The sequence below is a fragment of the Coccinella septempunctata genome, chromosome 2, assembly GCF_907165205.1.
Source record: "Coccinella septempunctata chromosome 2, icCocSept1.1, whole genome shotgun sequence".
NCBI classification, from domain to species: Eukaryota; Metazoa; Arthropoda; class Insecta; order Coleoptera; family Coccinellidae; genus Coccinella; species Coccinella septempunctata.
The window spans coordinates 51,395,998-51,420,509 of NC_058190.1; the positions used below are offsets into that span (position 1 = coordinate 51,395,998).

The 24,512-nt window shown below is 36.6% G+C and overlaps 1 protein-coding gene across 1 annotated transcript; it reads left to right on the forward strand.

Moving 5' to 3' along the window:
- The first annotated feature begins 669 nt into the window (after positions 1 to 669).
- Positions 670 to 18,717, forward strand: LOC123308321 (mesotocin receptor-like). The gene is made up of 6 exons (XM_044890931.1): positions 670 to 926; positions 3,899 to 4,226; positions 11,989 to 12,083; positions 13,646 to 13,929; positions 16,450 to 16,599; positions 18,329 to 18,717. The coding sequence occupies exons 1-6, from the start codon at positions 718 to 720 to the stop codon at positions 18,523 to 18,525; spliced, it is 1,263 nt and encodes a 420-aa protein (XP_044746866.1). The 5' UTR covers positions 670 to 717; the 3' UTR covers positions 18,526 to 18,717.
- Positions 18,718 to 24,512: the final 5,795 nt, after the last annotated feature.

Sequence of the window (24,512 nt, forward strand, 5' to 3'; positions counted from 1 at the left end):
CAAGTATCGAATAGTGACTATTTAGAACTTCACTCTTGATGTAGATTATCCACATTAGTCTAGTCGACTCTAAAAAAATCAATAGAACATTTATAGGTTGTTCAAGATGCTGCAGAATGTCTTCATTAACTTTTCCACTCCAATACCTCGAGCTAACTTGGGAGGGCAGAAAAACCTCAATATTTTCGGAATTTTTTAACTTTCTGGCTCATTCGTTCATTTTCAAAGTTGTAGAATATTGGATTTGCTACAATATCATTAATAACGTCATTCATTTCTGCCGATTACTGAAACTTTGATTGGCTCATTGGATCTCACCTAATTTTAGGTTTAGGTGTATCGAATTTGATGCTCAGCAACATCGAAAATGAACATTTTGGACGAAAACAGTTTAGTTCAGAAGCTATGAGCGGAAAACTGGAAAAGTCTGGCAATTTTGAGGATTTTCAGCCTTCCTCATGTTAACACAGGGTCCTCGAGTTTAGAAACCTCACAAAATCATCCCAGATCATCCCCGAGCAACCTGGAAAAATACCATCTACATTACGTTCATTGCAGTACCTGATACTGTAATGAAATCTGGAACTTGAAATGTACTGTAACAGCTTTTCTATCATTGCCAAAGATTTCCGACACCACACGTGTATCTTCCTCTATTCACCAGCTGATTGTCTATCCTTTTTTCTTTCAGGCGTTCGTGACCGACGCCCGAAGCTCATGCTGCAGCATCCCAACGCGACGATGGATGTCTCCCTGGTGTCGAATAACTCCCTGTCCGCTTCCCTGAGAACGACGGATCATTCTGAGACGCCGGTTGGTCGTGACGAACACCTGGCTCTGTTCGAAGTGGCCACTCTGGCCATCATTTTCATAGTCACGGTTGTGGGGAACACGACTGTTCTTCTAGCCTTATGGACGAGAAGAAGGTTAGTTTGGGATTTTGGTGAATTTTCTTCCACAAGAATTGCAGATTGAGGATTTCTCCTGCATGGGATCCAACTCACAGATGTAACACATCACTCAATATACACTGCGCAAAAAAATTAACGCACATTATGGAAATCTCAAATTTATTCTACAACTGAAGGTGTTCTCAATGATAATTATTTTTATCAGAATTATGCATGCATATGTTATCCACTTTCAACGGTTTTCTTCAATACAGATGTTTTTTCCCAGCAGGAATAAAAAAAGATGATATTATCAGATTTTGAATGTATTGGCTCCATTGCAAAATCAGTTGTTCTCGATCAATTTTAGTGATCAATAGTTTTTCTTTCGTTTGATTTTCTACACTCGATCGCTATGCAACGCGAAACACGCAATTTGACCCAAGAGGAGTTTCCCATACAAGTGTGTACAGAATGTTGCAGCGATTCAGGGAGACAGGTATGAATGTCCGAAGACCAGGACAGGGTAGACCACGGGTTACAACTGCCATTCAAGAACGTTACTTGAGAGTTTCTTCGTTGAGACAACGGTTTGCAACCGCTCGCCTCCTTCAAATTCAGCTTGTGCAAACTCATGAGGTTCAAATTAGCACTCAGACCATAGGAAATCGCCTCAGAGAATATGATTTAAGGCCTCGTGTCGCGGCAAGAGGCCCTGATCTTACCCCAGCCCATCGAAGGGCGCGTTTGGATTTTGCGAGAGAGCATATCCATTGGGAAGAGGCTGATTGGGAAAGAGTTCTCTTCACAGATGAGTCTAGATTCTGCCTCTACCATTGTGATCGACGTTCCCTTGTATACAGACGTCCACATGAAAGATATGCTCAGTGCAATTTCCTGAATACTACTGGTTTCGGGGGAGGATCGATTATGGTATGGGGTGGAATATCTTTGACTGCTCGCACAGACCTAGTGGTCGTTGATAATGGAGCTATGAATGCTGATAAGTATATAAGGAACATTCTTGAAGAGCATGTAGTGCCATTTGCCCCATACATTGGTGAAAATTTCATATTTATGGACGATAATGCCAGACCCCATCGTGCGCGCATCGTTCAGGAGTACCTGGAAGAGGTTGAAGTCTCTCGAATGGAATGGCCAGCAAGAAGTCCAGATCTCAATCCGCTTGAGCAGGTTTGGGACGACCTCAATAGAAGGCTGAGAAGTTCAGAAAATCATCCAGCTACCCTTAATGACTTAGGAATCCAACTCGGAGAAATCTGGGAAGGATTAGATCAGAACATTTTAAGATCACTCATTTTGAGTATGAACCGTCGTTGCCGAGCTGTAATTAACGCAAGGGGTGGAAATACCAAGTATTAAATCACTTATCAGCATTTCAGTATTTTGAAAATTATTCATTACTCTTCTTTCACATAAGATTCGGTGAAATCCTGAATTTTTCTTTCATTTAATGTGTCTTGTTTCGTTCAAAACCTTCCCGAGAGAACATAAAAAATGAGTTATAAAGTCAATGTAGAGTTAACTTTCATTAAAATTGAGATTTTCAGAATGTGCGTTAATTTTTTTGCGCAGTGTATATCCTGTCTAACCTTCTAATGCTCTTTTAACTTCTCGATGACCTGTGATGCGATTTTTCGAAATAGACCTTAGTTTTCTCATTCACTCTTTCAATTGAGACAGATCTCTTTCTCTGAAGCTTCTTTTACATGTCTTCAACAATCCAGTAGTCGCTGTGGAGAGATGCTACTATAAGGCACAAGGAATTCCTAAAGAATTCTCACAAAACTAATTAATCTGTCCATCGTCCCCACTGATGAGAAAACATCACGTTCTAGTTTTGTCTTTAATCTGCTCTTTACGTCTTCTTTTTTGCTGGACATCCCTTTTCTTCAGCATGAGGGGCGTCGAAAGTCCTCAAAATGAATTATCTCCTTGACGACTTTATGAAAGAGTTGAAATGAATCTCATTAAAGATCTGCAACTTGGGAAGTATGACATGAAATGAAAACCTCTTTCTCAGGTCTCTCTGAAAAGTCTATAAAATATTCATACCAAATCTTTCCTGAATTCATTCTGTTCAAATTTCAGTTCCTCAACTCTAAACGAAGAATCAATAGCTTGTGGGGTTTCCGCACACATTCTTAAAATCAATATTTCAGGTTCAATGTAGTCACGATGATACAAACTACAAATGCCACTAATCTTAGGGTTCAACATCTTATTGGAAATCTGCTTTGCATCGAAACCTAATACCACCATTCCATACAACCACGACACGATTTATAGAGTTTTTCTGGTATGAAGTTAGACCAAAAACAATCATTTGCAGGGTCTCCTAGCAGCCACTACACCTTCTGATGAATTGAGTGACTATATGCATATAAAGAGGAGAGTGTTTCAGTCAAAATATAATCTTTCAGAATCCCAGTTTCGTTCTATAGTTCCAGTGTTCGCGTATTCTATCACAAGATCCCAGAAGCTGAGAGAGCTCAGAACTTCGTTCTCTCACTGTCAGACTTTTTTCCAGAATAATGAAACTGATTCGGATTTTCGTGACAGAAACTAATTGCCTTCAGTGGGCATCTATCATCCAGATACCAGGTAATAAATTTCAATCCGCAAACAAACTCCATCTATCTCAAGTATCGAATTCACTGAAAAGAATAAAAGGCGAGTTTTAGTTACTCCCATCTCTCTTGTTGATAGTTTACGTTTTTGTTCCAAGGAAAGCTCTTATATCCCGCTGTAATGTCATACATATTCCGATGAAATACAACGACAATTTCGCTACTGCGAGTTTTTGCGAACACTTAAGAAGTAGAAGATGGAGGAGATGCCAAGAAGCCATGGAAGTTTGGAAGGTTGCTTGAATTTCTTTGTCAACTCGGGAGAAAATGCACTCAATATGCGCTCCACTCAAATTAGAGAATTTTGCTAATAAACTAGTTCACATTACAACATTCCAATTTTTTTATACGTTCCAGATATGCCGGAAGAAAGAAACTATCCCGAATGTACTTCTTCATCTTGCATCTCAGCATCGCAGATCTCATCACTGCCATCTTCAGCGTCCTCCCCCAGCTGGCATGGGAGATAACGTACAGGTTTTATGGCGAGAACGTCCTGTGCAAATTCATCAAGTTCAGCCAGACTCTGGGCCCCTATTTGAGTTCGTACATACTGATGGCCACGGCGGTGGACAGACACCAAGCCATATGTCATCCGCTGACCTACTGCTCTTGGACGAGCAGGAGGTCAAAGGTCATGGTGTATGGGGCTTGGATAACGAGTCTGATATTCTGTCTGCCACAGGTGAGTTCGTACCGAATGCATTAATTATAATAAGTGATTAAAATGATCTATGATGTGTATTTATCGAATAGATGAGGTAGAATAAATCTTGGCATTCATATCCTGCAGGTAAATTGTTATACAAACACAGAATAGTGGTCTGAAAGTGAATGTGAACTGAAATATACTTGGTCAAACCTCTTATAAGTAAACCTGTCCAATTTTATCAATCATTACAATGATTAGGGTGATAATCGTAAGGGTTGAAGTAATAAACATGATGATTGAGAGATTAATGATGATGATCGAGATCGTGAGAAGAATGATGATAATCGTGATTTTCATGATCATGATTACCTATAATAATGATCATCGTGAGTGTTCGCGAAACTTATGATGATGATCTTTAAAGGTGATAACCATGGTCATCATAATCATGATCATTATAGCGATGATGATGTTTATTAGATTCATTTCTTCATTGCTTTATTCAGAACACCTGGACCAATACTCTAGGACCGATATTCTTTTACATTCCGAAAAAATTTCCCAAAATATCGAAAGTAAACATAATGATTACAGTGATTTTATGATTATGATTCCATTATCATAATGATCATAGTCAGTTTCGTGATGATGATCGTAAAAGTTCTGATGTTTTTCCTGATTTATTATAATCACGGTGGTGATGATGATTATTAAATTCATTTCTTCATCAATCTCTTCAGACTTCAGACCTCGTAAGCCAACACTGTTAGACTGATTTTGCTTGTAAAATAGCTTCCCTTAATATCGAAAATAGAAATCAGATTTCATGATTTCGAATCGAATGACTTCATTATAATTAGTCAGCTCAAAAGGTGATGGGTATTCGTAGAACTGAACGAGAGCAAATCATCATCTTTCTTCAGTTGATACAACAAGTGAATAGTCATACAAACACAGAATAGCAGTCTGAAAGTTCCTAAAAAAGTTGAATCTCTCAGAAAAGAACTGCCAAACTTATGGGGCACTACGGTGATTATCACAGTAATGATGAAAATGATGATCGTGATTATTATGATGATGATCTTGATTTTCATGATTATGACCATGATTTTCATAATGACCATGATTCTCATAATTATTTCAGAATACTCTTATATGAGAAATTTACTTTTCATGATAGAGAATTTATGATAGGATGTTACCCATCATTGATAGTTTCTGCTCGACTTGTTTGATCATGTGTTGGTAAGCTAGACACAGCCTTAAGGTTCCTCATGTTCTGGGTCCTCCTCATATCTAAAATGTGACGTTGGTGTATGCGTTGCCCTTACGTGCTCAACTTCCCCAATTCTGTGTTACAAGTCTCGGTAGACCGCGTGTTAATCTTGCACTTTTAATGTGACGCTGAGCCTGTTATGAACAATGTTACTCAATTTTGTAGATTCCCGAATCTAAATTACCTCGCCTTCATCATCCCAGTCCCTCGAATCTGTAAAAAATTAATCCACAGCACGTCCCCAGAAGGGAAATTGAATCACTTTTCGTTCCCGGTGAATACAGGGTGATTAAAATAAGAACTTCCGGATCCCTTCTAACAGCAATTAATTCAAACTTGTCGTGGAGCCCCCAAAACTCGGTGGCACTGGACAAGAATTCAAATTAGACCGCATTATCATGCCACAGAGTCGAGTGAGGTGCTGAAAGCTAACAGAAAACCGGGCAGTAACTTTTTCGAGTCTGGCTGGAGTTTCAGCACATCATTTCCGGAAGCTACCGGATAAATATTACGGGGTTATTTCCGGTATCAGAATGATGTTTTAGTGGACAATGCTCGGTCGATTTCAAGAAAAAAATGGAGGACAATGAATCTACAGATACATAACTTTGTGATTTTGCCTTCATAGCTTTTTGAAAATCGGTAAAAAAAATTGGAGTATCCAGCCTTCATCAAGTACCTGTATTTAAAAGGGTTAAAAGGTAAGCAGATTTACGAAGATATGCTTAATACCCATGGTGATCAATGTCCTTCGTATGCGACCGTGAAAAATTGGACTGCAAGCTTCAAAAGGGGTAAATTTTCCATTAAAGATGATGACCGATCGGGAAGGCCAGTTTCTGTCAGTCCCCGAATGTATCGATGCAGTTCATGACATGATTTTATCAGACCGTCGAATTCGGATAAAACGGATATCTGAAGCACTGAATATTTCATACGAACGCTTTCATCATATAGTTCACGTCAATTTGGACATGAGAAAAATTGCAAAATGGATCCCCAAATGTTTGAATGTTGACCAAAAGCGTGCAAGGGTAGAAGCATCGCGTTCGATCTGTGCTCGATTTGAAAACGATGTAGACTTCTTAAACCGAATTGTTACCATGGATGAAACTTGGGCACATTTTTACGATCGATGAAATGGCGACACTCTGGTTCTCCAAGACCTAAGAAGTTTCGTGTCCAAAAATCTGCTGGAAATGTTCTTGCTTCAGTTTTTTGGGATTGCCATGGAGTAATCATGATTGATTATTTGGATAAGGGTAAAACAGTAACCTGAGATTACTATTCGACATTACTGAACACTCTACGGGAAAAAATTAAAGAGAAAAGTCGCGGAAAGCTATCCAAAGTTGTTTTGTTTTTGCAGGACAACGACCCTGCACACAAATCTCATGTTGCCAGGCAAAAAATTCGTGATTAAGGGTTTGAATTACTAGAACACCCCCCTTATTCACCAGATTTGGCTCCATCCGACTATCATCTCTTACCTCAACTGAAAAAAAAAGTTTGAATGCTTGTAAATTTTCTTCCAACAAGGAGGTTATAAAAGCTGTGCAGGTCTGATTTGCAGAGCAAGAAGAAACATTTTTTTTGAAAGGTCTAGAGACGTTGCACGTTCGATGTAATAAATGTATCCATTTAAGAGGAGAATATGTTGAGTAATAAAATATTTTGACATTGAAATTTCGTTTGGTTCTATAAAATTTGGCTAAGAATTTTTCAATATATCCTCGTAATGTTGATTGGAAATTCGCACACTTTAGGCCTCTCTGTTTAAGCGGTTTTCCCTCAGGACTAGCCTGTTAGGAATTTGTGGTCGGTTTGAGGCTGCTTTTAGGCGCGAAAACCACAATCTGGAACTCTTGCTACGAGGCAGGGTAACGCACCCGGCAAACTCCGAGTATCCGCGCGGATTGAAATCCGTTTCTCGACGGGGTTATCGCAGTTTTACGGTTGTTCGAAGCCGCGGGTCCCTCTGACGTGAAGATCCCTCGAATTATAAGCTTCCTCAAGCGATAAATAACATATCGATCGGACATCCGGCTTTAGAAAGGGGCATAAAAGTTTGGGAAATCGCGCGCGAGAATAGGTATACTTGGGAAAATGTTGGATTCATTGTGGAGGCGAAAATAGAGACGACGCCTATTAGGGGTGATGAAGACTAAATTGCATGATTTTCACTACAAGGAGTTTCACGAACCGTCTGTATTCTTATTAAAGCAGCTTCAGGGGATCGAAGATAAATATTCATATAGTTTCATTGAGGAGAATACATGATTGACTACTGAAGCACAAAAATGGAACATTCGCCTTCCCACCCTTGCACAGGCATCATGCATTTCTGAACAGAATCTTAATTCATCACTGAAGGCTATTTTTCTTTCATTCAAGGTCCCTTCTCAGCCATTCTCTACAACTATTCAGTTGGAAATCGACGGTTGCAATTTGGCGAATGCGCAGGTTAGCACATATTAGGATAAAGTATAGAAGAATATCTTTGGAACGAAGAAAAATGATATTTACAAGTGGTGAAATGACATTTAAAACTGCTTTATTTCTTACTATCGTACTTCTGGTTTCATCGAAAAGATCTCTTTATTCCGAATTCGTACATACCAAGTTTAGTGGAAATGAAAAATCGAGAAACAAATCAGTTTACTCTTTCCTGCAGAACTTCGACTTATTCCATGGTTTAGTGTAGAATTTGTTGTAGAAGTTTGAGAGGCTAAATCAATTGCAATGTCTATGTCTATTGTCTAATAGTTTCGTTCGTTTCGGTTTGCAAAATCCCAAATTTCGACCATACCTGCAGCATTGAAACGTTTAAATGATTCAATAACCGTTGAACGTGATATGGAATTTCTTTCAGGATACAAATTATTGAAGTATTATTATTACACCTTATTTTATAACTTCTATAATACTATCACTATAACTGAAAACGATGTTTTTTACTTGAATGAATCATTCTGAAACGTACAATTAATTTCTCTTGGTTTGGCAAGAGTTACCTATTCGTATACTCGTTAATTCCTTACTACATTGTATTACTACAAAGAATAAAAGAAAAATAGGTATTTATGTTCTTATTCTCATTAGTATCAAGTCAATTATTCACATATTTTTCAACTGTCTCAGGCCAGACGGACCAAATTTTGGTAGAGAATAACCCTGTGAGTCAGATATCATATTTATAGTTTTGGTCCGTTACAATCCTGTCAGCAATCCAGGTTTTTTGTCGTGAACGACGAGAGATAAATGGAAGAAATATGATACAAAAAAACGAGTGATATATGCACACTATTCCAGCCATTTCGCAGAAGATTGATTCCAAGAAAATGTCATTTCCAAATATATTATATGAGATAATTTATTAGCATGTCTCCAACTCGACAAGTTGTCGCGCCATAAAAGTTCATTTCGGTAAAAATGAATAAATTCTACAGAAAATTATCTCAATTATGTATAAAATTGTCCCTTTATTTTAATTTTTGATCACAATTCTGAGAAGAAGTGTATGATTCCAGCTTGTTATTTATTAAAGGATTTCAAATTGTGAATCTGTCATTGGATCATCAAGATTGGCAGATTTAACACGTTGAGCGCCACAGCGGTCCGTAGGGACCGCTGATAGTCTTACTTGTAGGACCACGGCGGTCCGTAGGGACCGCTGTTTTGGAATTTACGACTACTCTTCAGTAGTATTTTTTTTCGAATTTTTATTCGAAAAAAATTGAACAGGTGTTGTTATGGTTATAATAAGGAGATTGGACTCGACAAATTTCACCTGTACCGCATTTGCTGTGCGTTTCTATTTTTCTGGGGACCAGAGCGGTCCCGTGGGCCCGCTCATCAATATTCTTGATATCAGGCGATATTGCACTTTTAGCGAGAATCTGAGCAAAGGGATTATCTATATGATATAAGAGCAAATCAAAATATCGACACAGAAAATTTGGCCCCACAAGAAAATATATCGATATTTGGATGGCGCTCAACGTGTTAAAACGACCAAGTTTTAACGGTGTAATTATTGGAAACCTCAAAATCATTTGATGAATTTATTGAGCTAATTCAGAGGAAAAACTACATACAGTCAATCCAACGAAAATTATATTCGTAGATTAATTAATAAATTGTTACTGACAAAACGAGATAAACTGACTGATGGAAAGGCCAATGCAGCAATATACTTTCGAAATATTTCCGCATAACTGATGAAATAATGATCAAATGGTGAAAATCAATCGGATGGGAAATCTACACGGATAAAATTCAAATAGAAAATTCCACCCGGACACATTTGCCTAAACGAAGTGGAGGGTGCGTTCATTCCAACTGATATCTGTCGAATTTTCATTGGAATGCTTTATTGTGTCGGAATTTCAGAGCTGACCGTATAATTCACCCGGATAAGTGAAATGAGATTCAGAGGTTTTATCTATAATGCCACAATCCGAATCATTACGATAAAGGTTAACCTTCAGTGAAATAAACTCAACAGAATCTACTAGTGGTCATAAAAATAGGAATTTAGACTTGTAGGGGGATTTATGAGGGGTTATATTGTTAGTAGACGTCCCTTCACCCCAGTTTCTTCAGAAAAAATCGTAGAAGATCAAGCAAAGTACGAATCTATCGCCTATGAGCCAAGTTAAAAAAATTATTCCTTCTGAAGATAACTTGTAATGTCAATGAGAGAGAGTACATTGAATTCGTAACAGTAATCATTCCCTAATGGCATGCATTCAGCATGAAATATCCAACGTATTCAACGTTGTTCAGAACTATGAACTTGTCGATTCGGTGAACATTTACGTTCATACATATGTTAATTGCTGATTTCAATAGCTCGTGGAAAGTAGCAGCCATAATTTCAGCAAATGCCAGCAGTTCCAACCCTGTCTGATTGTCCCAATTAGGATTTTCGAGAGCACATCAAATATTCCCGTCTTTGAAATTGAAGATAACCGAGAAGTTGGAGATGAATTACTCAAAATCCATCAGATTAATCATGTATTACAGAGTTGGAATGATTGTATCTTGTATCAAGTTTGATTTCGAACTACAGACAGTTCCTCACGATTAGTTATCAAGAGAATCACCTTGTGCTTATCGGCAGACGTCAAGTAGATACTTGACATGCAAAAACAGTAAACGCCCGACACTTCCAAAGATTTTAATTCCACAATCCGTAGCCAGCACAGATGCTGCTTGCTGCAAAATACGATCGGACATAATTGGATTGACTCCTTCATCTCCCTAGATACAAAACGAATTTAATTAACTGCTTTGCAAGAACTATGAGGGACGTGGAAGAATTTCAAAGTGCTCCATCGCAAACATTGTGGATCACGAAGACACCGTCAAGACTCTGCTGTAAGGGTATATTGCTGAATTGCGATAATTATGTAGAATATTCACAAATTGTTGCTTGGCGACGAAGAAAATTGAGATCGAAAGACAAACCGCGGGATAAACGATGAAGAATCGGGTTTGACGAATGAACTGGAACAAATCTGAATCCGAATCATTCTAATGAAATTCGTGGCTCGGAAAATGGGGCAACCCAAATCAAATCTGTAATATGAGAATTGAACCTGTCTTATCGCTCGAATTTAAATCAATAAACGTTACCGATATGAAAACTGGATGACGAAAAACCCAGCATTGAATCGTTCTTTCTTTCGCAGATTCGTTATTCGAATTCCGTTCAATGAAAGTAATAGCAAATAAAAACTCTCCGTAACAAGTTTCTGAAAACCTTATGATTTCTGAAACGAGAAATCGTTCTGCTTTGATCTCTATAAATAGACCCCTAAGGAAATGTCAAATAGGCAGAGCATCTTCCAATTGCACTTCGACAAACTTCAGTCCGCGAGCGATTTATTCTGGAAGTCATGCAACTTAACCCAAAAGAACTGTTCAACATTAAACTTCAGGCAGAATTCTATCATTTCTAAGACTTGACCCACAGCTTTAAAACAAATGTGTAACTACAAGTTCAAAGGGGGGACACATTTCTTGATAGCAAATAATTTTCGGGGATGTTTTTTGCACAGGGTGTCCAGAAACTGAGCCAATAAACGTAGAGGGAAGATTTCCTATCGATTCTACATAAATCGTCCCAACCGAGACTTCCCAGATGCTCCTGTGGCATTATTTTTTTCGAAATGTCCAAAATTGCATGTGGGAGGATCAAACTTAGATAATTTATGTGGTCTCTATAAGCACAGAGTGTTAATGTTAACATCATTTTTCATCATGAATATAGGCGTATCGTTTTGCTCGTTCAACTGTTGGTTACAACAAATTTCCTTCACTTTCGGTCCCAATTCCAATTGTCTCAAAATACTATTAAATGATTATTGGCATTGAAAATTAAAGAAAATGAAAAGTCGATAAGGATATGATCAAACCTGTCTGTGAAATCTGGCAATTCTTGAACAACTATTTTATTCTTATTCTTGAATCTTTTCTGATTGTCCATCATAGTGTAGCTCATTATTTTCGCAGGTTTTCATATTTTCCTATCAAGAATTATCTGAAGGAGAATACGACTGTTGGGCAACATTCACCTACAGTTGGGGAGAGAGAGCCTATGTTACATGGTATGTTGAATTTTTTAATATATTTTTACTGAACTATAGGTAACTGAATTATTGGAAACAGAAACGTTAGCTTTCGTGAATTTTCTCTCCAACATTAATCAATCGATCTCTCCACCAGAAACAGGTGAGTTTTTTCACGCTGTGGCTTCCTCGGTTGGAGGGTGATCTAATACCTCTTATATTATTCACGAAATTTGCCTGACCCTTCTAGAATTCTAATTGAAAAACATTACAGGTAGGTACTGAAGGCTGTAGCATTTCTACTTCCTCAGTTTCAGATGTTTTACCTAGGATAAACTTCTGAAGAAGAGTTGGCAAATGATGGAAATCATCTAAAAATTGGGCAGAAAATTTCGTTGTGATTGCAAAATAGCGAATGTGTCGGTTTAAAATACTGTTTTAGTTTGTTTGTTAAATGTGTTTGATTGACTCATGTCAGTCATGCATTATTACGATGGTTTTCACACAAACAGTTTGTCTTATCATTCGACAAAAGATGTAGAGGCTTACATAGTCCATGATGAATATGTTTCCTTTCATATTGGCACTCATTTGAAAGTGCAGAACTGTTTCCCAATATTTCATGAGGTTCATCTGAAAGTAGCTGAGGAGCAGCTGCATTTGAGAGATAACTGGCCATATCGTATGTTCACCGAGGACATTGCCTGTAATCTCGAATAAACCGAGTTTCTTGACCCTTTTCGATACAAAATGAATTATGTACCGAGCCCAAGGTTCACTTTAGCGTTTCCGAAGGCGATAGATCAAAATTTGATGATCGTTTGAATGGCTGAGGGAATGTACATATTTTCAGAGTTGTTTTTCAGGATTCAATTCCATTGATTGATCAAAAAATTACAAAAACTGTGTACCTTTGACTAGAAAATATCTACTGTAGGTAATTCGAACACAAAAAGCTCATGTTTGATTCATAACTTTTCGATAAAGAAGAAAACCACAATATTGCTATCGATGAAGAATGAGCAATAAATCATAAGATTAAAATAGATGAATTTCCATCCCTCCATCGAGCAGACTCTATTGAACGAACTACAAAAGACCTTTTGTCTTCGTAAATCTGTCGTTAAGCATCAGAGGACGTGGTATTGATAGTTCGGGAATCATTGTTTATGGTCACGACGAGAAAACATTAGTTATTTGAGTTTCAAAAGCCTATATTTCTATCGAACAAGCAACTGAACTTCGAATTCAGATACTACAAAAATAAAATATTGGTTCGTAACAGGAAAATATACAGGGGGGGTCTTTGACTCGTAAAAATATTTAAACAGTAGATTCTTGAGATCAAAAGAAACGCTTTTTTTCCTTACCATTTTTTCCAATTTGGCTCGGTTTAAAAGATAACGGCTGTTGAAATCTCACAATTGGTTCCATCGAACCTCAAGAATCTACTGTTTTATTTGTACGAGTTAAAGACACACCCCGTATCCACCATAAGATTAGCTCGAATGCTAGCCATAAAATTATTCTTTCAATTTTCAATTTGAAATAGTGAAAGGCATCGGTGTAAAATTTGCAGAGTTCTTTATATTTCTCTTCAGGTACAGCATCTCCATATTTATCGTTCCCTTGATCATCCTCATCGTCACATACACGGCTATCTGCAGGACCATATGGCTGAGTTCGGAGTCCAGTTTAAGGCCCAGAAACTCACAGACCTACCAGAACAACGGTAAAAACAAGAGGTTACCACTAATTTCGAGGGCTAAAATCAACACTATCAAGCAGACCATAGCGGTCATTGTGATGTACATAGTTTGCAGTTCCCCCTTCATCGTTGCCTTGTTATGGGCTTCTTGGGATCCAGACAATCCCTTCAAAGAAGGTAGGTAATCGAGGTGTCTCTTGAATATATCAAAGAAATGCCTTTGGTTTTTTCTCACTTCTCACTTTTTGTAAATTTATCTTCATATAAAATTAATTTAATGAGGACGCACATGAAGAATCTCTGTAAAGTTTTCGGTTTTCGAATATCTAAATGGTATTGGGAATAGCTTTGCAATCAGGGATTCTTCTGACATGAATCTGGAGATACTTGTGAATTTACTGGTACCTGAAAACAGCAAGGATTTTTCTTCACGTTATCATAATTCTATTTTGAACTCGAATAACTCCAAAATGGAAATGGCATGTAAATAACTTAGGCTTAATTCTCCAGGAAGTCGAGAATCCCCTCCTTTCACTTATCGGAGAGTCATCAACCCCTAGGGTTCGAAGTGATCTTTAATTTTTATTGGGTAATTTGATCCAGTTCGTTCAAGTATCAACCCGTATCCCTATTCGAAGGGAAAATTTAACTTCATGAATAATGTAGTCTTATCAAATAAACGCCTATTACGGCCCTTAGAATACCGATCCACGTTCGGGTGTAGGAAGCAAGGTTCATTGTTTTATGCATCACGAATAAATCAAGAGGTGTAACCGGAAGTAGGTTGCATCTGGTGTCTGAATAAATGCGTGGAACGCTCAGGGATTTTGGGGTTATTTTTGTCGTCGAAAAGTTCAAGGTTGCGCTCAGAGAAAAGATCAATTTTGGTAAGGAGAGAATTGGAAACTTGTGAACTCCTCCAAGCTGGTGTGGATCCTTTGCATTCATCTCGATTTATTTATTTTCTATCCGAGTTTGTTGTCTTGATAAATATTCAATTCGATAATAAACAAGATGTGCCTCGAAAGAAACATAATGCATTTCAAGTGGTATTTCAGTGGAACTGTTTTTGGGCCAGAAACAAGCAATTTTCCCACTTCTCAGGTGCTCCATAATTCACAGATGGAAAAGCCAAGGGATTTGTTAGGGTCGCAGGAACAACGATATTAATTCTCACAATTTTTATTCCTCTTTCCCTTTATATAAAGCTGCTTCGAGACTCGCAAAGGTCTGTTTGTGTATACATCGATCATACAACCCTGTATTAATAATAACTATAATGAGACATTTGCGCATTCGCCAGTTTGTATACGTCATCTGAAGATTCGAAAATTTAACATCTATATAACCCTGAAGTTGTTATAGAATTTTCAAGGTATTAAATGAGTAGATAAAGAGAACAGTTCTTGATTTTCGTAAAGTTTACGGTAATATACTTATAATGAATGAAGCTGTTAACATATTTATCATTTCGTTCCTTATTCCCAAAAATGATGGGGTGAGAGTATCACAAAATGATACACATCATTATCGTAAATTATCGCACCATCGCACCTTTCTCAATTCAATTGGTTTTTAAAATATTTAAAATGGAAAATCCATTGTTCGCATGACAGATATATTATATCCGAGCAATATCCGATCCCATAAGGACCATCTAATGTCAGTCAAATCGAACACTATAACGGGAACGATTCACAGGCCATATTGACATATTGTAGTCTGGTCCCTCGTGTGAGAAATTCATAAATAAGGCCGAAAGAATATTTTCAGCGAGGAAAATTTATAGGATTTGGCGTCCTTTCAAAAAGACCAGGAATCGTATACGTAGGCGATGATGCGTTAATGTTTGATGACGATCAGTTCAGTATCATTTGATATTCAAGGCGGGTGGCTACATTTCCAGATGGGCATTTACTGGAAGAGTTTTAGTGCCTCAATTGGTATTCCGTTAGGACGGATCCTGTTTGAGTATGCGAGGAAATTGCTTGTCGAGTGAATGAAATGAACCTTTTCAGTTGTTTCACTTAGTAATAGAAACGTTTTTCACTCAGTGATCGGCCGTTTCTTATCAACATTGATTACACAAAATATAGATGTTTTGGAGAAAGACTTTGTAAAGGAGAGAAAAATAAATTATATAAAGTTGAGCCAAACTTTGTTATTTCAAATGGACACCCTATATTTTGTTACATTGTTCAATTCTTTAACTCTAGCTACATCTTAGGGATATAGGGAACGCCCTATATATCAATATAAGCAGTAGGACTTTTAATCCTAAAGGCAGATATGTATCATTTGACTGAATGAAAGAAAACATCATTATACCTACTGATAATCATGTGAAATTCAGTTCACCATTCTTATAATTAGAAAAAGCTTCTCCTAATTACTGAAACCTTACGACGTTTTAATTCAAAGTCCAACACGTTCCTATACAAAACGAAGTTTATTTCCTCATGCAACACCATTGTTGTAAAATGAAGTCATTCACTCATTCCTAATGAAGTTCTGCACAACACCGGACTAAAACTCAAAATATCACCATAATACTGTGGAAACTTGAATCTTTCACACCATCCACCTCGGTGAAAGTAGCCATCTAACTAAGGAAGGAATAACTTTTCTTCATATATATTGTAATCTTAATATAAACACGAGTAAACTCTTTCTTTTATCATCCAAACTTTCTTCCAGGGGTGTCATTCGTCATCCTGACCCTGCTGTACAGCCTGAATAGCTGTTTCAACCCCTGGATTTACTTGGCTTTCAACAGGGAACTTCCAAGATTACTTTTAAGACACTGTCTGTCCTCGAGAAGAAATTATAGGGATGCCAATGGCGGAGGTACGTATTTGCTGTTTCCTTTCCTTTAACGACCGTTTGAATCGGACAAATCGTTATTTGATGACTTCTGAGTTTATGATTACGTTCCTTTTCTCTGCGGAGATCGATACCAATAGCAGGAATTTCGAAGATTCTAGGCGTCGTGGACTTGGATGGATTACTTTTTCAGCAGATAACACCTCAATAATTAATCACTTTCTCCATAATCCAAGAGATTTATTTCATATCAATCAACAAACACCTTACAGAATTTCAAAATAAAACTATCCATCTCCCCCAAAATCACTCCAGGAACCGCCACTGCCATATTCTTCGCGTTTTGCGAGATTCTATAATTCGGTTAGCTCAAATAACGTGATTGTATACATGATTCTTTCGGTTGATAAGGCAAGCAATGATTCGTTTTGCGTGAAGACTTAATTGGACACGCATGGACTATTACCCTTTAGCGTCATTCGTGATTACTATCTCAACACAGATATGAAATATGGCCGAATGTCAGATTAATATTCCAGGCGTAAAATTATGTTGTTTGTGGATGAGCAGCCTGAAGCTGTTGCGAATCCAACTTATACGTCAGCCGTCAGATTAATAGTAGAATTATTTGTTTTCGTCCACCTGTACGACCGGGATAAATCAAAAGGCGGGTGTCAAATTTTCTCAAGATTTATTGATTATCTTCTTCCACAAAAATGATTCCAAATCACTCAGATCAATATCATTTGAGATTGGAATGATCTAGATCTGGTCGGAGGATATATTGATATCTAGTTAGCCTAAACCAGTTCCATGCATAAAAATTTTTTTGCATTACCATAGCAACGAACAATACCTCATTAGAAGTGTCAGTGTGGAGTTTGAGGTCAAAAAAGTAAACCAGAGTTACGCAATAAATTATAAGATACAAGATGTCCACCGAAATTATTAAAATCAAAAAATTGGAGTATCGAGCCATCATCAAGTACCTGTATTTAAAAGGGTTAAGAGGTAAGCAGATTTACGAAGATATACTTAATACCCTTGGTGATCAATGTCCTTCGTATGCGACCGTGAAAAATTGGACTGCAAGCTTCAAAAGAGGTAAATTTTCCATTGAAGATGATGACCGATCGGTAAGGCCAGTTTCTATGTCAGTCCCCGAAAATATCGATGCATTTCATGACATGATTTTATCAGACCGTCGAATTGGGCTAAAACGGATATCTGAAGCACTGAATATTTCATTCGAACGCGTTCATCATATAGTTCACGTCAATTTGGACATGAGAAAAATTGCTGCTAAATGAATCCCCAAATGTTTGAATGTTGACCAAAAGCGTGCAAGGGTAGAAGCATCGCGTTCGATCTGTGCTCGATTTGGAAACGATGTAGACTACTTAAACCGAATTGTTGCTATGAATGAGACTTGGGTACATTTCTACGATCCAGAAACAAAGCAACAATCGATGGAATGGCGACACTATAGTTCTCCAAGACCTAAGAAGTTTCGTGTCCAATTTTGACATTGAAATTTTGTTTGGTTCTATAAGTAGGCTAAGAATTTTTTAATATATCCTTGTATATCGGTTTTAATATAAGATACACAGTGGTACTCGAGAACTCCAAAAATCTATTGTTGCTTGAACAAAATTTCTCTCTTTATGCCGTTTGTGTGTATGCCAGCCTTCCTGGGACTTGGAGAACTAACCTAATAAGCAGATAGCGATAACCCCGTAACATCACATTGCAGGTCGCAGCGGAAGCAACTCTTCCGGCGTCCAGACCACCACCCTACGTTCCTTCTCCAGGTGGTCGATATGCAACAGCTCCAAGTCGGCCAAGACACCCCTCACCAACGGCAAGAACCTACCCCGTCCCTATCTGACCAAATACAAGGCGCAGCGCTGGATTGTCACCTCTCCCAACACAATGAGCACGACCACTTGAAAGTTGGGAAGCGACGGCCTGCTTGAGTTCGGAGAGGGCTGTCAAAGCATGGACGATATCTCCAATTCTTCCCTGGTTGAGCTCAGTGAGCTCACGTCAGAGATGACGGAAATGCTCGATGTAGATTTAACGGAGTCTGTGATTTAGGATTAAGCTCAGAGCCAAATGGAGAAATTCCACCATGGTATTTTATGTTATTCAGTAATTTGTCGATCGTATTCCTTCAACTAAAGATTGATAGTGGTCGTGGGATCGGAATAAATTTCACAAAGAACTCCAACTTCTTCTATGAGCGACGTTTCGCAACTTTATTGTTGCTTTCTCAAGCTCTAAAAAAACATACAGGCAACAGTGAATATACAAACATTACACAACAATAAAAAAAGTCTCTACCTAGAATTCAACTGTGTTCCTCTAGTCCATGACAAAAAGATCGCAATAACATGTAGGTAAAACAGGTGACAGCGACACACTCCTTCCCGACGTCAAATTCATACTGAATTTCATATTGTTGAATATTAATTATTATAGTACATCTGAACGGAAAAGAAATGCGCCTCCGTCATCGCTTTCATAAGGAGAGAAACATGAAAATACCATTGAACAGAGAATTCACAAAATCTCACGAACTGGACAAATATTGGACAAACTAACTATTCTACTTTGAACATCAATATTTCTTAAATATTGTAATAATATATAAGATACCATGTTCTTGTGGGAAATCATATATTGGCCAGACCAAACAGTACCTAAAGTCACGGATAAGCCAACATACCAACGATTGTAAAAACCAGAATCAGAATAAACCAAACAAAACAGCATTAGCTTCACACCATTTTGAAACTGGACACTCTTTTATATTCGAAGATGTCACAGTGCTAGATCGGGAGGCCAATTGGTTTAAACGCAACGTGGGGGAGATGATCCAAATAAACTTGGCCGACACTGTCAACCTAAGAAGTGACTGCGCTAATCTTAGCATTATATATAGCAACATACTAAATATGTACGCCCGACAAAATTTTAAATTCAGGTAGTTTTTTTTTTTTTTTGTGTTTTAGGTGTAATTTAATTTTATTTAAGAAATATTGATGTTTAAAGTAGAATAGTTAGTTTGTCCAATATTTGTCCAGTTCGTGAGATTTTGTGAATTCTCTGTTCAACGGTATTTTCATGTTTCTCTCCTTATGAAAGCGATGACGGAGGCGCATTTCTTTTCCGTTCAGATGTACTATAATAATTAATATTCAACAATATGAAATTCAGTATGAATTTGACGACGGGAAGGAGTGTGTCGCTGTCACCTGTTTTACCTACATGTTATTGCGATCTTTTTGTCATGGACTAGAGGAACACAGTTGAATTCTAGGTAGAGACTTTTTTTATTGTTGTGTAATGTTTGTATATTCACTGTTGCCTGTATGTTTTTTTAGAGCTTGAGAAAGCAACAATAAAGTTGCGAAACGTCGCTCATAGAAGAAGTTGGAGTTCTTTGTGAAATTTATTCCGATCCCACGACCACTATCAATATTTTATGTTATGTTCCTTCAAACGGATCACCAGGTTGCTTGCATAGACTTATAATAAATGTTATTATAAGTCTATGGTTGTTTGGAACGAAAGGTGTATAGAGAAAATATAACTTATTTGCATCTGCATGGCGAGAAAAGGTCTCAGCCAAGTTTTGCTGTCTTTATGCATAGGCTTTTCCTAACTGTTATCCACATAGTGAATGATATGTGATGTTTTCATATCATAAAGTGAAAGACACTTCATCCAAATTTAGTCCAAATCCAAAATTCGTTGCTGTATTCATAATTTGCATTGATAAATTCAACAATTTGCTAAAGTATATACCTACATCAAATTTCCGATATACCTATATGTGGAATAAAGGAGAGTTGAGTAAAAAAATGTCTAAAGTAGTGTCGAAATTAAACATCCATTGGATTGTTTGCTTGGAAATGAAGGTGATCCGTACATTACGATTTAATATGTATATTAGTATTCTAAGACTAAGACTGTAAATATGAAACGTATATACGTATAAGAGAACATATAATACAATATACAATATATCAGTAAAATGTTACATCGAATAAAATATTCTTTCGTAATGAAAAAATCGATTAATTCAAAGGAAAATTCTAACAATTCGAGTAAGATTAGGCTGTTACTGTTATGGAAACTGCGTACATGATAATAAAAGAAATGAGGTAGGGATTTAAGATGAGATTAACTTATCTTTCAACTTTTATTCACAGCAACGGTATTTTCCTTATACTCCTTATAGAAACCCGGCCTATACATTTTACTGCCATAATCAGTCATAAATAATGACTGGAAACCAAATCCCTACGGTGATGATAAATAAGATCGAAGTTTCCCTAGGGTAACAATAAATCATCCCTTAAGGGGTTAAACTTGAGGACATTTTGCTAAATGGAGAAGCACCACTCATCAGTCTGCGTTGACGAATGATGTAATATTCTGCTCATACACGTACGAGTTACAGTGGTTTCACAGGAAATTCGAGTTTTATTAGGTACCCAAGTAAAAATTGTGGCCAATTTTACCAGTGATTATGATGTGTGAAATTCGCTGGGTTCAAATAGTTCTGTTGATTTGCTTATAAATGAGTTCCTTCTTCTCCTCAAATAAACTCGACGAATGTATTGTCATTCATAAAACTCTTCGTCCATTTATGTATTTATGGAGATTGTTGCTTAAATCTGATACTAAATTACAGAATAATGGATCCATCTGTGATCTGTAGCCTTTACCTGATCTAAAAGGCCGGAAACTAGGATCAGTTGATATTTAAAATAATACAATAAAACACTCTCACCCTGCTTGAACATTTTTACTTTAAAGAACACAAACGTTTTGTAATGATTCCCAGCAAAATACGAATGTAAAAATCAAATCACACTTTGAAATATGGAAAGAGATAAAAAGGGGGATGTAAAACATGCTACGCCGCATTTAGGATCTTTTTTCTGGCCTGTTGGATTACGTAGGCTAAAATCTGAGAGTATCTCTGTATTCTATAAAAAGAACAATGTAAGTAGAGTGTTTGTCCCACGACAAAGTAAAGGTGCAAATAAAATGTATACGATTCAAAAAGAACTGATGTATTTCTGGAACGTGAAAGTACATGTACCAAAATTGTTCTGCCAAATCAAGTTAATTGAATAAAGGTATATTTTATAAGAAAAACTGGTGAATGAATGATCCTTTTCTTCTCAATAAGTTACATATTTGCACTTTTATCTGAAAATCACTGTGTCCTACTACTGATGCCCTAGGGCATCAGTAGTTGACTTCGAAAAGCTCTCTGGAGTGCAATTCTCTATTGAATCATCAACTTGGTTTTCTAGAATCTTCAAAACAAATTCTATGCACTCCATATCCTGAGACATTAAAAGAACATCCTGATTTTCAGACAGAGTGGCAAATAGGTAATTTTAGGGGGGTCTAAACTCTTGCTCATTTTTGACCTATTTTGACGATTTTCGAAATCGAGTTTCTGTGCTAGGGTGGAAGCCTAGGCAACGCTGATTATAAAACCGGAAATACCAAATCGATCTGACGAATATAACAGGAGATATTGCAGATTGAAAATTGTAATTTTTGAAAAATGCCATTTCAGAGATGAAAATCTAAACGAAGGTAGATAGGCTCTCTAAATTGCTTAGAATAGATTCAGCGTATTCGGAAAATTATAATTTCATAGCAATATTGCGAATATCTAACACTCAGTGTACGAGAAAATCGAATTTCTTGTTTTCCTACTTTTCATTTTCGAGTTTTTGAAGAGCTATCTAGAGTGCAATTCTGTATCAAATTATGAACTATTTGGTTTTCTGGAATCAAAGATTAACCTCTTGGCTGGAATATGAATAACAATTGTAACAATTGATATGTAGTCCATATCCTAGAGCTCTAGGATATGTGTCCTACTACTGATGCCCTAGGGCATCAGTAGTAGGACACATATCCTAGAGCTCTAGGATATGGACTACATATCAATTGTTACAATTGTTATTCATATTCCAGCCAAGAGGTTAATCTTTGATTCCAGAAAACCAAATAGTTCATAATTTGATACAGAATTGCACTCTAGATAGCTCTTCAAAAACTCGAAAATGAAAAGTAGGAAAACAAGAAATTCGATTTTCTCGTACACTGAGTGTTAGATATTCGCAATATTGCTATGAAATTATAATTTTCCGAATACGCTGAATCTATTCTAAGCAATTTAGAGAGCCTATCTACCTTCGTTTAGATTTTCATCTCTGAAATGGCATTTTTCAAAAATTACAATTTTCAATCTGCAATATCTCCTGTTATATTCGTCAGATCGATTTGGTATTTCCGGTTTTATAATCAGCGTTGCCTAGGCTTCCACCCTAGCACAGAAACTCGATTTCGAAAATCGTCAAAATAGGTCAAAAATGAGCAAGAGTTTAGACCCCCCTAAAATTACCTATTTGCCACTCTGTCTGAAAATCAGGATGTTCTTTTAATGTCTCAGGATATGGAGTGCATAGAATTTGTTTTGAAGATTCTAGAAAACCAAGTTGATGATTCAATAGAGAATTGCACTCCAGAGAGCTTTTCGAAGTCAACTCGAAAATGAAAAGTGAAAAAACAAAAAAAATATTTTCTCCTAAATTGGGACAGATATTTGAAATTTTGGTATGAAAATATAGGTTTTCGAACACGCTGAATCTATTGCGAGCAATTTCGAAAGCCTATCTGCCTTCGTTTAGATTTTCGTCTCTGAAATGGCATTTTTTTAACTGCGATATTCCTGGTTATTCGAAATTCAAAGGATAAACGATTTTCTTTCAGATACAGGAAATTTTAGCCATTCCTACATATCCACCTTTATCGAGCCACATACTTTAATAATGTACTATTTTTTTATTATCACTTGCCACTGTGGGTTAAGCTTGTAAATCCAAATTTAAGTACTTCTTTCAACCAGTAAATAAAAGAAAACGATATTTGAAATAATATTTATTTGCATAAAATCAATTTATAATCAAAACATAATGTAGAATAACACATGCAAAATACTTTCGAAAAAAAAAACAATTTTGTCATAACAGGTAAAAGAATTGGACAAAACATTATATATATTCATAAAATATCCTGATATATTTGAAAGTGGGCATAAGACGTAAATAAATATACAAATATACATGATAACACATTACGCAAATATGCAAAAACTCTTAAACTAATCTAAAGATTACACAATAATCATAATCAGAAGCAATGTAACATAAACGAATGAATAAATATCCATAAGATGCTTAACATCATCCATTAGTTCATTAATTTTGGGCTTACATAAATTAAATATTGAGTAATGATAGACTTCTAGCATGTATGCAACCAATTTCTCTTGTCACTACATTTCTCAGTATCACATACTCTTTGTTCTATTTTAAAATGTCGAGAAACATTCTTAATTCTAATTTATAAGCATATCAATCATCAAAATAGTAATTTATATTGCATTGAAAATATTTATTTCCACAAGGTGTGTTCGTGTGTGAAAAAAATTACAAGGACACTTTGAACTTTTTGGAAAATCGAAACAATTTTCTAGGAAAACCAGATTCTTCTTACAGAGAGGTTTGTACTATTTTCATAACATTCAAAATGTATTCTGCAAAGCAATGTAAACTAACAAATGGAAGAAGTTGACTATAATACAGAGCGAGTAAAAAATTCGTTAAGCTGAATACTTTTCCCACACAAAAACACCCTGCTGTATAAAAATATCCTCGAAATGGTATATATACTCTTCATCTGACATAAATACCGAATTTTATAATCCAATCTACTTTCATTCATAAATGTCATTATCTCAATAAACATTTCAACGTAAAAACATAAATTTGGAAAAAATTCAAAACAACATCACAAAAATTCAGAACGTAGTGAAATTTCCAACTCCATCTTATTCA

Excerpts from the sequence above, each read along its gene's own strand:
- LOC123308321 (XM_044890931.1), top strand. The coding sequence starts at position 718 with ATGCTGCAGCATCCCAACGCGACGATGGATGTCTCCCTGGTGTCGAAT. Across the intron at positions 927-3,898 it reads GCCTTATGGACGAGAAGAAG|ATATGCCGGAAGAAAGAAAC; the intron begins GTTAGTTTGGGA and ends TATACGTTCCAG. Across the intron at positions 12,084-13,645 it reads GAGAGAGCCTATGTTACATG|GTACAGCATCTCCATATTTA; the intron begins GTATGTTGAATT and ends ATTTCTCTTCAG.